Source organism: Gadus macrocephalus, chromosome 7 (assembly GCF_031168955.1).
Source record: "Gadus macrocephalus chromosome 7, ASM3116895v1".
Taxonomy (NCBI): domain Eukaryota; kingdom Metazoa; phylum Chordata; class Actinopteri; order Gadiformes; family Gadidae; genus Gadus; species Gadus macrocephalus.
The window spans coordinates 13492908-13510257 of NC_082388.1; the positions used below are offsets into that span (position 1 = coordinate 13492908).

The 17350-nt window shown below is 45.9% G+C and overlaps 1 protein-coding gene across 2 annotated transcripts; it reads right to left on the reverse strand.

Annotated features, from left to right (window-relative positions):
* slc7a3a (solute carrier family 7 member 3a) lies at window positions 1-17349 on the reverse strand. Of its 2 annotated transcripts, XM_060055739.1 has the most exons (13): window positions 17193-17337; window positions 17024-17100; window positions 9053-9671; window positions 8786-8947; window positions 8251-8434; window positions 7716-7831; window positions 7213-7435; window positions 5801-5940; window positions 4680-4782; window positions 4015-4259; window positions 3506-3672; window positions 3312-3420; window positions 1-2940 (listed from the first exon to the last, which is right to left on the reverse strand). In XM_060055739.1, exons 3-13 carry the CDS (start codon window positions 9417-9419, stop codon window positions 2792-2794), a joined length of 1965 nt encoding a protein of 654 aa, XP_059911722.1. In that variant the 5' UTR covers window positions 9420-9671; window positions 17024-17100; window positions 17193-17337; the 3' UTR covers window positions 1-2791. The 2 variants fall into 2 exon arrangements, with proteins under 2 accessions (XP_059911722.1, XP_059911721.1); XM_060055738.1 differs by lacking the exon at window positions 17024-17100 and having other exon boundaries at window positions 17193-17349.
* Between the last annotated feature and the right edge of the window lies 1 nt (window position 17350).

Below are 17350 nucleotides of genomic sequence, written 5' to 3' on the forward strand. Positions count from 1 at the left end.
TAGGATTGTAATGAGCAAGGTTTTATTCAAAAAGAAAAAAGTACAGCCCATATTTGAACATAAAGATATTTACAAGATATTAAACTGAGTGAGATAGGACAAAAATAAAAATCATGGTGTTAATTTAAAAGCATGTGTATGAGATATGATTGTTATTAAAAAGAAAAAGGCACAGAGGCTGGGTACGGTTCTCGGTCAAGCGCTGAATCAAACTGATCGGTGGGAAGATCATGAGTGGAGTTACATGGACCATGTAACTGCAGAGCTACCTCCACATGGTCTGGGGGCTCCGACGGAGGAGGAGGGAGGGCTAACGTCCCTCCTACCAGCCTGAGTGCCTTTCCGAAGAACAGACATCGTTTTAGTTTAGATCTCGCTCCCGAGTTAGGGGAAAATTCATTTTTGGTTCCCGTCCTGTGGAATCCCTGGCACAGCCCAAGCCCATATACAGCGAAGCAAATGATCTCCTGGTTCAATTGATGTCCAGAAAAAACTACTGGAGAGAACGGAAATGAGGCTTATGGCTAAATGCCATTCTGCCGCCAAAATGTATTTCTCTGATATAGCAGGAACTACTCTTCCAAATTAGAAAAAATATATATAACACAATAATAATAATAATGTATTTATTATTATTATCATACAAAAATAATAGCTATACACAAATACTGTACAATCTACAGTAAGCATGGAGCTAAGGTAAAATCACAACATTTAAGCTAATCAATATAAATTATGAAGGACATAAATGTACAGAATTTAGAGCCCCTTCTTTGAGGGGTTGCTCTGATGGAAACCCTGTGTGCTTTGTTTGGTCAAGTTGGGTTCACTAGTTCATTTAGTGGCGCAAAATCAATTAACGGAAACCACTGAAAAATACTTGGGTACGGGTCGAGAGGAGGGAGAAACTGAACATGTAATAGTTTAAGCACTCTGCAGGTGTGGACAATTTTAAAATAGATCCCACGTTGATTTGCAGCAAGTTAATATTAAACAACAAAATGTACAAACACCTCTGAGCAGCAATTTGTACGTTAAAAAAATAACCATTAAAAATATGAGCAACAACTAAACAGTGAAAAAAAGTGTAGTAGTGAGTAGTCAAGGGGACGTCTATAGCAACATATATTCTAAAACGATATATACACATCTCCACAATCCACACAAAATAACCAACCAGACGTGGATAGAGACAGACTCCGGGCGTCCGGGACTCGGGGGGTAGGACGTCCACACATTGTGTGGACGTCAGGCATAGCAGCTGTAATAGACCAGGATTGTAGAAAAGTATGTGTTGCAATAACATCAGTAAGAAGATAACAATAAAGGCCAGGTTGAATCACGAGGGCCACATCTCTCATGAATGTCGCAAGGCCATCCGTTTACATTCAGACTGCGCCTCCTCTGGTCCTTTGGATGAACTGCACATCCTGCCCAGTGGGATAATGACTAGCTGATATGATGTTGTTTCTCAATACTTCACTGGTTAAGCAAGAAGAAATGCTAACGATTATCAGGAGTCGCCATTTCATCCCTATTCTGTCCCACATCTCGCTAATTAAAAAAATGAAAACAAAAACAGTAACTGCCAGAATATTTTTCATATCGTGTGAATGGTACGTCAAGAAATCTTGGTTGTTACACGAGTACATATATGCATGGTTTCTGGATCTTTTCTACCATGGCTTTCTCTAGGGGGTTAAAATCTTCAGCAGAATCACGCCTATTCCTCATGGCAGATGACTTACGTTTACATTTAGGGCCCCATGCTATTGTCAAAAGCGACAACCATTCACACACATACACACACCGACGGCGGAGTCAACCATGCAAGGCGACAGCCAGCTCATCGAGAGCAGTTAGGGTGAGGCGTCTTGCTCAGGGACACCTCAACACTCAGTTAGAAGGAACAGGTGATCAAACTAGCAACCTTCAGGTTACAAGTCAACCCTCTGTAGCTCCCGAGCTAGTGCCGCCCTACTTGACTTATTATAAGTTAGGATTTGCCAAAAAAACATGAAGCATTACGCAATGCTTTGGACACAGGTTTAGATGATGAACATGAGACGTGGACAGCGTTATTAACCTGGCGTCGGCCTGAAAACCACAACAATGACACCCTTTGTGTCTCCACACAGCCCCGCCCACTCGGGAATGGACCAGGACATGCCTTTTGGCCAGGTTACCCGACTGGCAAACAGGCCTCCTCTTCTCTAACGTCACCTCCTCGCGTCTGGAGGTGAGTCGGTGCTTCTAGCATTAGCCTTTTTCATTTCTCACCAGTTTGCTCTGGTGCCATGATTTAGCAATCTGGCCCAAAAACCAAAAGGCACGAGTAAACAAGGAGGCACTAAAACTGCTCCTCCCCCGCCAGTAGCCCCTCCCCCGAACTGGCAGAAGAGCAAGTCTAAAAAAAAACAACTAAAGAGTTCTACCTAAGTTAACAAACAGCAGTATAAACCGAGAGAGAAGGGAGGGATAAGAGAACGCAGCACGGCGGCGCAGCCCTTTGTAACAGGTCGTTTAGGTCTGCTGGTGAGAGGTCAACCACGCGGGCGCCGGGCCCCCGGGGTGAAACCCTCAGCAGTAGGAGGCTCTTCGCTACGCCCCCCTGGTCTCTTTCCCGTTCCAGTTCAAACTGGCTTTTTTTTAAAGTCAGCACATGCGCCACCCCGCCACATCCTCCCACTTCCTGTTCACATCCGGGGTGCAAAACAGCGGCATCCGTCGAGACTTCGCCCTTCCTGATGCCCTGGACCCCCCCCCCCCCCCTACCCCCCCGGCCGCCCCCTTAGAGGGAGCTGCCCCCCTCCGTGTCGCTGTCGTTGGGGGCCCCCCGGTAGACTGGGCCCTTGGCCTGCAGGGGCGGCTCGTATTTGCGTTGAGAGCTAGGGCCCTCGCTGCTGTGCCAGATGCCGTAGAAAAAGTAGATGGCGAAGCCTGCAGGTGGAGGAGGAGAGAGATGTAAGGTTGTGCAGGGTTAAGTGGTTCAACACCAGGGTACGAGCTGCTGTCCGTGTGTGCCTCTCAGACGCACGTGACCACAAGTAAGGGCAAATTTCTGATTCACTTCCCTTTTCGCAACTTCCTGCTGTCAACTATCAATACTACAAAACTATGCCTACACATTTCTTCCATGAAACATCAACACCTCAAGACCTTGAATACTTCTTTATAAGAAGCCATTTGTAGCGAGTGACTACTCTAGACCCTCTGACACCCTGCTCTGTGAGTTTGTGCGTGTGTGTGTTTGTCTGTGTGTGTCTCTCTCTGTCTATCTGTCCGTCTCTGTGCGTCTGTCTGTGTCTTACCGAGGACCATCCAGACTGCGAAGCGACACCAGGTGCTCAGGTCCAGCTGCATCATGAGGTAGATGTTGACAAACACGCTAAAGATAGGCAGCCAGGGCAGCAGAGGGACCTGGAGACACCAAAGATACCCAAGACTCAGTACAACTGTATCACACACTGGAAGGTCATGGGTCAAGGGAACAGGAGGAGGTTACCTTAAAGGTCAGCTCCTCCTTGCTCTGGGGCTGTCGCCAGATGATGACGACGCAGACGCCGCAGAGCAGGGTCAGGACGACGACGGCCGTGACCACGACAGGTCGCGCTGCGATGAGCTCGTGGAGGTGAGTGGCCAGCACCACGCACAGTATGGTGATGAAGACGGCTGCCGCGCAGGGAAACAAGTGTTAACCTAAAGCAGCCACACATTGTTGTAGACGGTCGCTGGACAATTAAAACAAGATCCATGCCAGAAGAAGCACTTGTGATTCTTTTGGACTGTGTGAGTAGCATGCATGTTAGAGTCCCGCTGGGCCCGCCAGAAACAGCAGGGATTGGACAGGCTGCACTCGTGCGACTCATTTGTCACACGCGACAGAAAGAGGAACAGGCACTACCACAAAAGCCACAGCATTCAGAGAGAGTGGGCTCAGTGACCAGACTGGCTCTGGAGGTGATTCAACATCTCTAACAAGAGAGCAGCCCACCAAGACGCTGGGACACTTACAGATGATGGCGGTGGTGGCGTAGACGATGTTGCCCGAGATGAGGGTGGGGCTCTTGTGGCTCGGCATGAAAAGCTGCTTCAAGGTGAAGCCCTCCTGGGGCCCGTCCTCCAGCTCCCCGCTGTCCTCGTCGCCGCTGTCGCAGCCCCGGGTCACCGCCACCTTCTCCCCGCCCACCAGCTCCACCAGCTTGTCCGTCTGGCTGGAGGAGCCTGGCACGGACCCGCCCAGGGTGCCCGGCTGGTACCTGGGAAGGAGAGTTCCACCATGACCGCCTGCTTTGCCTTCAGGGACTCTCTCTGTCTCTGTGTGTGTGTGTGTGTGTGTGTGTGTGTGTGTGTGTGTGTGTGTGTGTGTGTGTGTGTGTGTGTGTGTGTGTGTGTGTGTGTGTGTGTGTGTGTGTGTGTGTGTGTGTGTGTGTGTGTGTGTGTGTGTGTGTGTGTGTGTGTGTGTGTGTGTGTGTGTGTGTGTGGAGAGTTTTCTACATTTCACATGTTATGCTCCAAACAGTGATTGGTGCTTAGAATGCTGCTTGCATTTATATTTCTGAAATGCAATACCCATCGACTTCATTCGGGATGAATAAAGTAACCCAAAGACAGTACTTGGGTATAAGCTGAAACTGGAGGGCGGCCCTGCATGCGAGGGCAGGGGATGCAGGACTAACCGGAGGATGAGGACGCAGATGGCCACCAGGGAGTATGCCAGCAGAGTCCCGATGGACATCAGGTCCACCAGGGCGGCCAGGTCGAACAGGAAGGCCATCAACGCTGCCGGAGAGAACAGAAACAAACATGCGTCTCACATCTGTAGCATGAGGTTCTGTCTCTAGAGACATCTCCAGGGGATCATTGTCTACTGGTGCCACCATCATTGCATTGGGTGGCACCCTATCAAATTTGGTCCCACCCCCCTGTCGCAGTATTGGCCTGTCCTTGTCACGTACCATCCATCTGTGTAGATTCATTTGAAATACATTTTAAAATGTTTGTATAGCACAGGAACCGTCTCTTTATCCGCCTCCTCCCTCAACAAACATCTCTGCGTTCTAATAACAGGCTGCTAATTCGGTTATTGACTACCCATCTCCTTCCCTTTCCTGGTGATCCATCAGCCAGAATAGGGCGTGAATATGCTCTTCCAACAGCAATAGTGTAAAGCCCAACTTTTCAGCGGGTCTCATAACTGGAACTTGCATGGGACCCGTTTCAAACGAGATCACTAACCCCAGCACTGTTCAAAACCTCCGCCCTCTCTCTACCTCTCGAGGACAAGTGTTTGGGGAGAAAACTAACTAACACGCACACATATATATATATATATATAAATACATACACATATATATATAAATACATACACACACGTATAACATTTGCTTCAGAAAACTTTGTTTGTGTGTATATGCAAACTCGAGTCTGCCTGTCCACCAACCGAGTTCATTTGTAACGAGGAGTACTCGAGTAATCAATTCCTCACGCCCATCCCTAACACACACACACACACACACACACACACACACACACACACACACACACACACACACACACACACACACACACACACACACACACACACACACACACACACACACACACACACACACACACACACGCGCACACCTCCGTCTTGATCCCTGATCTCAAGCAGGAACTAAACGTCTAGATTCAGATTTTCCTCATGAGAACGATGGAGCAAATCAGATTAAAGATAGTCTGTAAACCATATGAACCGTAGACAGATCAAATACTACTAATCAACCAAAGCAAAGAGGTGTATATAGAGGCGTACCAGCCACGATGCCGGACACAATGGTAGCCAGCAGGGGGGTCTTGGTGCGCCCATTGATCTTGCCGAGCACCCTGAAGAGCAGGCCGTCCTCAGCCATGGCGTAGATGACCCTGGGCATGGGGAACATGGAGCCCAAGAGACTGGGCGAGGGAGAAGGGAGGGAAGGCTTTAGTATACAATAATCCGGCGCGAAATCTATGGGGGTCGCCATCTTTGCCTGTCGCCATCGCTGCGTTGCTGTAATGTTACTTGCCGCTGCCCTCTAATGGTTTTTCAGTGAAAAGCATCCTGCTCGCGGACTATTCGTAGTGACAGGTATAAACAACAACATGGAAAATTGGATAGATGATGTCAGGCACTGGCCAAAACGTACCGATGAAGGTAATTTATTGACAACATAATGTATTAAGATGTGTATTAAATTAATGACAACAATGAAACATAGCTGCCATTACTAGCTGCGTTTGCTAATATGTTCACAAGCTTCACAAGTTGCAAATAGCTAACCACGACCAGTTGTAGCAGCTGTAGCAATAAAATACATGTCCTTACAGGTATTCAGGATTATTTTATCAATCGTCTGGCATGCGATGAGCTTCAAAACGCAAACTTCAGGGCACTGATTGAAGGTCAGAATTATATGAGCTCCGGATGGATTGGCTACACGCCATCGCAGATCAGCTCATCAGGTTAAAATGTGTCGTGAGGTTTTCACAGGCAGTGAACTCGTACCATAATGTGTCAGTAACCATACAGAGAGAAGATGGCACAATTCTTGAATGTGTGTGTGACTGCGTGGCCGGCCGAGGGAAGTGTTGTAGCCATACAGCAGGACTACTGTACGAAATTAGAGATGCAACAGCAAGAGGGTTCACAGGCCTGGCCTGCACAGACACAGCATGTTCTTCCCGGCATAATTGAACAGCTCATGTGCTAAAAAAAACGAAAGAAAAAGGAGAACATTTCGCATCAGCAACAACCGCCTACGGGGACCAACGCGCTACTTCCGTAGCAAAACACGGCAAGTGATGTGATTCCAGCACCTCAGCAATTTCGGCGCTGCTTTACTTCCTGTTTCGCCGGATTAGTGTATCAATATCTTTATTGAAGCATTCTGGGAAATATGGCATTTTAACACATTTCTATGAGCTCTAAAGCAACTACGCGTTGTAATGTCAGTGCTTTGGTAATGGCAACATCCATCGCAGGAACATTTAGCCAGTATAATCAAAAATCGATATAGTCAATGGTTACAGCAACGAATATGAAGCAGGGCCAGATGCTGACAGACAACTGGTGTCAAAAACAACGGACAAATTGGGCACCGACTGTAAATGCATGAATATCTTTGTCTTGAGAGTAAAAGTTTGCGTGATGGAGCGGAGGCTGCTGCTCGTGCATGCGCGCCTCACCTGGTGGAGAGGGCGCACAGGGAGCCCACAGCTACGATGTAGCGGGCCGACGGCCAGCCCACGTGGCTGAAGGCCTCGGGGAGGGGGCTCTGCGTGTTGAGCTGGTAGTAGGGCATCATCATGGTGAGCGCCGCCGACACGCCGAAGTAGGCGAAGAAGCAGATGAGCAGGGAGGCCACGATGCCGATAGGGATGGAACGCATGGGGTTCTTGGCTTCCTCGCCTGGGGGGGGGGGGCGTGCGGGGGAAGAAAGCACATGATGGTGAGATAATTGTCTTTGGTCACGATGAATAAGAACGCAATGCCAGACCCAAAAGGGGTTTGTCAAAATGGGCCGTTCGTCATAAAACAACAATGAGGAATATGTGTAAAAGGCAGGCTGGTTTAGAAAAAGGCTGATATAAATCAACCTCAGAGGTGCTACACGGTTTGCGTGAATAATTAGCCTGACGGCTATGTCGGATCTCCTGATTAGAACAGGATGGCGCTCACAGCCACTCACTTGTTGTAGCGATGCAGTCGAAGCCAACAAAGGCGTAGAAGCAGGTGGCTGCACCAGACAGGATGCCCTTAAGACCAAACGGAGCGAAGCCGCCAACACCAAAGTCCTTCTGGACGCTGGAACACGAAGAAGAGGATGGCGGCATTAATACAAACACATCCACTCACTTTCAACAGAAATACAATTCAAACCTCCCACTGACGATTCATTAAGGCAACATTTCATTGGGATTTCCCCAGAAAAAGCTCACAACTTGACGGTATAGATTGCACAAATATAAATATATAATTGCTTTAGGGAACAAATTACACCAGGGGTTCACTGCAAAAGTGGTTCACTACACCAATGATATCAATAGAATATGTTACGAGCCGTTTACACATTATTCCAGCTATAAGTGGCTGAGCCAGTGTGACAGGTCACACTGGTTAGTCAGTGCCGGTGGTTAGGAGCCACGGCACTACACAACAAGGACTCGGCGAACACATGAATGAAGGAAAGGCAAGCGGCATGTGGGACGGGGCAGAACACTGACTTTATGGGCTTTGAGAAGTTGCTGCTGTTGTAGAAGCGCTCAAAGTTGTCCTGCTTCAGGTCCCAGTTGGCCGTGTCCCCCTTCACGAAGCCCGAGATGATGACGAATCCCAGCACCACCAGGTTGATGCCCGTGAAGATCTTGTTCACCAATGCCGACTCGTTCACACCAAACGCCAGCAGGCCTGAGTCGTGAAGCAAGGCAGGAGGAGAGGGGGAGGTGGAAGAGGAGCATGAGGGCCAGCACCATGTCAATAACAGGAACAGCATGGCGCGTGTTTCCTCATGTTTTTGCATGAAATACGGGTGTGGGCGGAAACACTTTCTAAACATGTTCTCGCTAACACGCTGAAATGTTCATTGCTAATAACAGAAAAAAGAAAAGTTGCAAACTACATCAAACCAGTCAAGTCTACAGCAGCTGCAGGGTTGCCAATTTGGCAGCTTATTACATTTTCCAGTTTATTAAGAAGGTCAACACAGGTGGCCCTAAAAGAAAACAGATTAGCATTAGGCAGAATCTAGCCCACACTCACCAGTGAGTAGCAGGATGAGGATGAGCGCGAACAGGTCCGGGTACTCAGCCAGCACGTTCCCGGGAACCTTCATAGCCATGGCCACCTTGAAGAACCCAGAGATCTTCTGCTCCACAAGATTATCAAACGTGGAGCTCCAGGCTCTGGCCACGCTGGCAGTGCCTGGAAAGAGACGGGGAACAATGATGGTTGCGAATGAATACACACATACACTGCAACAGACCCTGCGATAAACGCCCGACCCCGGAGATGGATCCCCCAGCTCACCGATGACGTAGGAGAGGATGAGGTTCCAGCCTGTGATGAAGGCCCAGATCTCCCCCACCGTCACGTAGCTGTACATGTAGGCCGAGCCCGTCTTGGGGACGCGGGCACCGAACTCAGCGTAGCACAGGCCGGCCAGCATGGAGGAGAGCGCTGCGATGAGGAAACACAGGACGATGGCCGGGCCCGCCTTCTCCCGGGCGACCTCACCGGCGAGCACGTAGACGCCCGCGCCGAGCGTGGAGCCGACGCCGAGGGCGATGAGGTCCAGGGTGGACAGGCAGCGGGCGAAGCGGGTCTCCTCGCCATTGCAGTCCAAGGCCCGTCGACGGAGCAGCGCCTTGCCAAATGTGGCCAGCTTGTCCGCCATTTTCTTTTTATATGTGGGACTGTGTGTCTTCTATACTGTGGTGTAAGTGTGCCTCTTGCCCTGGGTTGAATGAGTGAATGTCTGTAAATGTAGAAGAGAAGCTACAACTAAAAACAGCTTGTCGGGCTGGCCGTGTGTGAAGAGAAGGGGCGGCAGTCACAGCTCCACTACGCGTGAGGATAAGAGGTCGGACGTCACAATAGATTGTAAAGCGGGCCCAGAGATATGGCCGATCCAGAAGTCTTTTATGATCTATGTAAAACAAATGCAGAGAGAACGGTTAGAAACGATGCAATACAGACTCAGTGCCGTGGTCATGATGATGATCATGTTGGACTGAGTGAAATAAACTGTTTAAATAACAACATTGTGAAAGGTTGGTTTCAGAGAACGGCTCCCGTCATTTATTCAGCAAAATAGGTTATAAACTTGAGTAAACCACTGTGTGTGAGTATGCTTTAGTACGGTAGGAGCCCAATGATGCAACGTCCTGGAATTCAGAGACTTGCCAAGCCTGATGCAACGCTGCAGGGATGTTACACAGAGAGGCTGAACCTTCTGTCCAAACACCATGGCTCTCTGCTCTCCTCGGCCACATCTGGCCTGAACTATCTTTTCATTTGTAAAACACTGCTCGCACCACTGTAAAAGCAGAAAACCAAACCCTGAGCCTCGACCCCCGGGCCATCGCCCGCAGAGCCATGCCTCAGACGGTAGGTGTGATGTTATTGCGACAGCCGGAGGTAGGACAGGGAGACGCCTGGGAAAGGCTTCCAACGCTGATAGGAGAGTAGCAAACAAGCTTTGGTAAACAAAGAGGAGAAGAGCTTTATATCATATTGGGTCCCTTACAGTAGACCCAATACGATACTGTTGAATGTGTACTTGAACACATGATTCAACCCTATATTTTACCAATGGAAGAATGTAAGGACCATGTGTTTCACTGTATATTATGATAGTGTTGCAATAATTTGTTTTCAACAAAATAATCCTTGACCAACTATTGAAAAATTATCTCTGAATATGCAACAAGCAAAGAAAACACAGACATTGATGCAAGAGCCAGGATTCGGGTCAGATGAACTACAAATAATGATGATTACCCCATGTTGGGTCGAAAAGGGCTGGACTTGCAGTTATCTGCATCAAACTTAATTACGCATGCAATCTACATAGCCAAGTACTACAGAGTTAACAATGGGTTACATTGTCTTAAATGACCAACAAACAATAAGGAAATACTAAACCAATCCAGCGGAGTGAGCCAGTGGCCTATTTGGAAGATTGCTAGGAAACTGAATGTTGTCCCAGGTTGGGTATTCTCTCCTTTTACCTTTGGCTCTCTAACAGCTCGCCAGGAAAAAAACGACGGGTATAAAGGATCACAGCAACTTTGGAAACAGTGCTGACTTTCTGTTTGTCTATGCAGATGGATGGATTTAAATTAGGGCTGTCAAACTATTCAAATTGTTAATCGCATAGTATTGTGAGTTAACTCACGATAAATCTTTATTTTATTTTTCTATTTTAAATCCACTCCGATTTAAGTTAAATTCGATTTTCAAAAGGAATGACATTATCATTCATCCCAAATGTACTTCATAGGCAAAAACTACACCAAGTGACCTTGAGGAAGAAAGAATATATATAAAAAAAATGTAATAAACAAAGAATGCGTTTAAATGTCCAATTTTAGTAATCGTTTAGTAATTTTTAGCAATAAGATTGCGTTAAAACGTTATTATCGCGCTAATTTGAACAGCCCTAAATTAATAGTCAAACAGAATGAAAAAGGACCCAGGTTAATTATACACACAATTACACATCACTTCTGTCAAGATACACATGATTGCAGACTAAACCTCATCAAATGCACGGAATAACGTTTTTTTAAGTTGTGATCATATTTGCTTATGCAAGCAGTCTTTTTCAAAAAGGTACTGCTCCGTTTCATCCGCTCAGAAGTTAAAAAGAGTCTAATGGAGAAGGCCTATTTAAATGAAGACTTGACCTTCAAGATCGGGCAGTGAACCTGCCACTTGGAGGGCTCAGAGTCTGACTCACACCACAAGTGTTCATTTGCTCTGGCTGCAGAAGGAACACTATATAATATAGTGATATATATAGTAGGGTCCGACCGATTCATCGGCCTGCCGATTTAATCGGCCGATTATAGCCTTTTTGAAAATAATCAACATCTGCCAAAAAGACGCAGATTACAACCGATTATTATTTATTTATTTTTGAAATGTTATTGCGCTTAGTATCCTGCAGATTGCGCTCCTAATCGCCTTTCTAACTAACAACTTCAGCTGGAGTAAAAAAGAGGAGATTGAATTTTACCGTACAAAATGAAAGCACGCTCGCTCAGGCAGCTCCGCGCTCACCTCACCAATGTACACAAGACGCGTTGTTTGAGCATGTTGTGCCTGTTTTTCTTTAGGTCCCAGGCCATGTTAATTTGTTATACTGTAGACTCTAACGGTGAGACCATACTGCTCAGCACGCACGTGTTAGTCACTGCTCACGAGCGCAGCACATTGGGAGTTATTTATTTTACATTACTGATTTTTGACTGTAAATGTATTCTAAAACACTCAAAGGTTCTGCATTCAATTCACATATTCGTCAAAAGTGTTTAAAGTATATTTAAGGTATCAAAAAGTATGTTTTATATGCTTTTTTTTTGTTTTGTTTTTAATCGGCCGATTAAATCGTAATTTTTCTCTGAAAATAATCGGCATCGGCACTCAAAAATCAATATCGGTCGGGCCCTAATATATATATATATATATATATATATATATATATATATATATATATATATATATATATATATATATATATATATATATATATATATATATACACACACACACACACACACACAATTTGTTGGATTCAACAACTTTTCTTTTTGTTTTTAGAAGTAAAAAAAGAAGTAAAAAAATCTTAAAAGAAGAGTGTTTTATGGGCGAAACAAAGGACGGTTAGGGTTAGAGAAGAAAGAAGGCAGGTTGTTGGTGCATTCCTCCGTTGTTTAGTTATGGAGTTCGTCAAAGCATTACTAGAATGGCCATACTCCGTCCTTGGCAGTGCATCATAACCAGAGACATAGCCAAAGCAACCGAGCTGCCCTTTAGGCTTACTTGAAAAATACTTTAACATGTGATTCTTTAGACTCTATTCACTACTTGTCTGAGTAGTTAAACCAAGACATGGACACCTCTCACAGCCGTGCACCTTGGCTTTTTCCTTTGAAACAAGATCTTGAATTTAAATATTGCTGTATTTAATACCTTCAGAACGCGCCTTATATAAATATAGTGACCGCTTATCTACAAGATCATGGCCTTTCTGGAGACCCGGTGGCCGTGGTCTGTGTGAGGCGGGCGGGGTACCAGCTCCCGGGTTGAGAGGTGACTGTATGCGGCAGACGCTGGGCTGACACTGGATCTCTGCGCTGACTGCTGAGCCGGCAGCAGGCCATTCAAGGTCCGTCAGTCACCATACACTGGCATCAGAAGACACCAGGGACACCCGAAACTACACGCCCTTATGCGGAGCGCCCTGCAGCCCCAGTCATTCCCATCTAGCCACCAGCCAATCAGACTGCCCCACAAGAGGGGATTTGCATGTATTTTACAGTTGAAAGGCCATTCCAGGCTGGAATAGAACATTGAGGCCGCATTCAACTAGTTTTTCTGCAGCAGTCTAAACCTTTGATATTCCATGTTCAAAGGCCTGAGTGGGTCAGTCAGTTCTTTCCCCGTCCAGTACCATCTCGCGTTGATACTATGCCTTATACAATGCCCCCAGTCATCACACTGGGAATAAACACAGTATCCTATTAATACCAGTAAAACAACATAACCTACACCATCAAAGCGCTCCTCGCCCCAAAAAAGAATGTCCTGTACACTATGGTTAGGCAAGAGAAGACCAACAGAGCTAAACAATGTAATGAGAAACAAAAACACAGAGTAAAGTGGGATAATAAACAGGCGTGAGAAGAGCGATGGGAATAGGCTACGGGGCGCCTGGCGCAGCATTCCATCTGCCTGTACCGCTCCAGCAGGAATACAACCACTGGTGCATGGGGCCGCCGTGTTGGTTAATGGGTTGGTTAATGTTGGTACAGTCGTGCCCCTGAAACGGGCAAACCAGTGGGGCATGGGGCTACATTGTTGATGCCCCATGGCCCTGGTTTCACAGGCTTAATATGCATTTTTGAATTTTTGAATAGAATGTATGGTTTTGATGATAAAGTATTTAGAACAGAGAGTGACTTCAGAAACACTAGTGCTGTGTGACCGTTAAGCGGTTTGTAAAAGGAAGAAGTAACCACACTTTTCATTTGCCACAAAATCGGGAGCCGTTATTGCACTGTAACAAGGCTTTTCCATGGAAACGGAATCCTTTATATGATCCAAACATTGACATCAGACTTCAGGGGGAAAGCGATCCCAGGAAGGTTTTGGTAAGAATAAACAAGTACAATTTAAAAGTTACGTTCGCAAATTCAGGGAGAAAATCTTCCCAACTACAAAAAAGCGACACTCAATTGAGAACATATAATTAATTAATATTAACACAATATATTAGTGCTTCTTTAAAATGTAAAAATTATTACAAAAACCACTCGATCACAATAACTTCTGAATGATTTACTTGACGAGTCCCCGTTTACTGGAGTCCCCGTTGTCCCCCCCACTCTCCTGAGCCTGGTGCTTCCCCTCTTTTCATCGTGTTCCCGTCCCTCACCTGCTCTTCCGCCCATTATCTTTCAGACTTTGTTTCCCCTTCATTTTGCAGGGAACTGGAGGCTTTAAAAACATAGCTCAACAATGTCGGTAATTGGACAATAAAATAAAATGTGTTCATGTTGTGGTTTGATCCCTTTTTCGTTTTTTAGGACAACATGTGCTCAGCAGGCCTGTGGGTTCCAAAGGATACCAGCAGCACTGATATTGACCACCGCTACAGAGCGGTTATCAGTGCCACGGTTAAGGGGTTAAACCTTGGACCTCAGGTTTCCGAAAGTCCCATTATTTTTTTAAACAAGCCTTAGTGTAACTTACAAAGATCTCCAAAAACGTTAGGTGGCAGAATGAACAAATAAAGGTTTAAAAAAGTACTTCATTGCACAACCAGCCACTCATAGCCAATATAAATGAGGACGCCATACATCACGATGGTGGTGTTCTAGCGATTCTTAGTGCTTTGTACTTGGTTCTATGAGAATCCTTACTGTACCGACAGCGATATACATCTTTCCCATTCTCATGACAAATGTACTTATTGTAAGTCCCTTTGGATAAAAGCGCCTGCTAAATGCCCTAAATGTAAATGTCCACATGAACCACAGGACACCGGGATGAAGGGGCCCTCTAGGACCGCCATCCCAAGCTGCCTAATCCGTTCCTTGTGGTTTTCACGAGGGTGCCCCAGTACGTGTGAGCTTGTGTAATCGCTGCAGGTTTCAGCCAGGTTGCGGTGGGCGTGGCCGTAGGCCCCGTCCTAATACTCTGAGTCTGTGCTGTCTGCAAACCCTCCCACGCAACAACACGGCAACGCCAACACAGCCCAGCGCGCATAATGGTGGATTAGCTCTTTTGGGCAGAGTCCATGTCCGGATTCACAGCCTTTTTTCACTGTTCAACACAATTTTCCCTGAGACAAGAATGGGAACATTTTAAGAAGGCGATGGTCTTCACTAATCATTTGTCTTCCAAGCTACAACTTCTTGAGCTTTGAATGTATGGAGTGAAGTGGGTCACTATCTATTCGACGAGTGCTGATTAACAAGAGACATCAAGATGGCCTTGATCATGAACTTTCTAGGTACCTTGAACTGGACAGCAGTTCTAGGAATTGATAAAGAGGGGTTTGATTATGGCTACACTATTATCACATTAGATCAGTATAAACGACAATGTGAACTTTTAATGATAATATGTACAACTTAAATTGATAATTTAGAAACCAGGAACCTTGATGCATCAATGTAATCGCTTTGCTTGGTCAACATGTCCATGAAGTGCAGTGTCTCCCTAGTTTGACACGTTATACCCCCACAGGATCATCTCAACATAGAGGATCAAAATAATAAGACTTTAAAGGCAGTATTGATAATATTGATCATAAAGGAATTTTGCATTTGTGTTGACGCTGGGAAGGCCAATGAAGGCAGAAAAAGGCCTGAAGGACTTTTTGTTCAGTTCCCTGGGTCAAACCTTTGTAAACCTGTCTGACCCTGCCTGTCCCTCCGCATCACAGCAGCAGGCAGTCTTCATCTGTAAAGCAAGTTTCTGAAGTTCCAGACAATGGATGTCTAGCTGTTTGAAGTGCCGGAACTGTAGGGAAGTGTGCTTGTTAGCCACAAATACACTGAATACTGAATGGGGACTTACTGGACAATGTGCATATTTTGGCCTGTGCCTTGCATGTATGCGTGCAATGTGCCATTACTATAGAAAGATCTATTGCATCTAGAAATTTGCACAGTTGTGCATGATTGTCTGTGGACGCACTGCTGTGACTGAACTGTAAGGGGACCTTTTAAGCCAACACCAGGTATAAGCAGTATACGTGCAGAGAAAATCTTACAAAAGTAAAGTGAACCTTAAGATGGTTGGCAAATTATAACTGACTTTATTGTGCTTTTAGAGTATAGGGTTATGGGCATTTATTGTGTCTATTTATTTATATATATTGCAATCTTTTTTGATCTTTGATCTTCAGATTGTAGACAATATGTGGTCATAGGTTGCTGCATTTCCAGTGTAAATAAATTAACATGAATGTAAATTGTCAATAATAGTTTTTGCAGAAAATAAACAGATGTCAGCCTTCTTCTAAATATGATCACTATTTTTCTGAAGCAAAAACATCTTTCCAACGCTACCTGTTGAATTCTAAATAGCATTCTGCCTTTGCGACTGGATATATATTAAATACAAACTAACAATTGGGACGGAAATTAAATATCCACAAAAGAAAGCAAATAGCATGTATATTCCTGGCCGTCCTACTCAGTCACTTACAATTTGACACATCGTTAGTGAATCTGCAGAGCAGGCATGGACATTAATGATATTGCTTGAGCCCAGCGACCTTACTTGAGCATCCACTCATACACAGAATGTCACGAAGCATGCCTTTCACTCAGGTCTCACCGGAGTAACATGCCTCATTCTTATATGTCCCACCAGTGTAACACGTCCCACCAGTGTAACACGTCCCACAGTGTAACACGTCCCACAGTGTCCTTACGTGGCTCTATGTAGTCTCGCGTCCAGCTAAAGTACACAACAATGCTAGCCGCAGCTATTAGCCGCCTAACAACAACAGAGTAGAAACACAATATGTCCACCACAGCAACTCGACTAGATACCGTTTCTAAAATAACAATTATTCACAATTGAAGACAATGGTGCCACGTTAGCGTCCGGATACCTTAGTATTTGAGACGTTTTCCGCGCTTTTCAGGAGTCCACCGTCTAACTGAACTGACAATGAACCCTCGTACAAATTACAACAGTTTACACGTAGTATAAACTAAATAACATTATTTGATAAAGACCCTCAGAAAGCAGAACCTTGTTCTTGTTTAATCCCGCCAGCAGCCGTGACAGCACGCGGGGGATTGCGTCAGACTACTACAAGGCTAGCCACTCTACGGAAGCAGAGTAACACACGCTACAATAAAAAACACTCGAAACACCCGTCAAATACGGCCGTCGACGTCTTGAGACGCAGGATATTTACCTGGTGTCGTGGTAGTAGCGCCCAAACGCCCGAAAGTTACACACAATATGAAATAAAAAGGCGCCGCCTGGCTGATGAAACAACCCCGCTCAGGGCGGGCGTGTGTGGTTTTGATCGGGGGGAACGTGACGTCGGCCGTGCGCGTGTATAAACAAACC

Bases quoted from the DNA above. Each gene is read 5' to 3' on its own strand.
- slc7a3a (XM_060055738.1), bottom strand. From the start codon at position 9,419: ATGGCGGACAAGCTGGCCACATTTGGCAAGGCGCTGCTCCGTCGACGG. The intron at 7,436-7,715 runs GTGAGTGGCTGT...CCCCCCCCCCAG, and splicing joins CGACTGCATCGCTACAACAA to GCGAGGAAGCCAAGAACCCC. The intron at 3,673-4,014 runs GTAAGTGTCCCA...CCTGCGCGGCAG, and splicing joins CGCCACCACCGCCATCATCT to CCGTCTTCATCACCATACTG.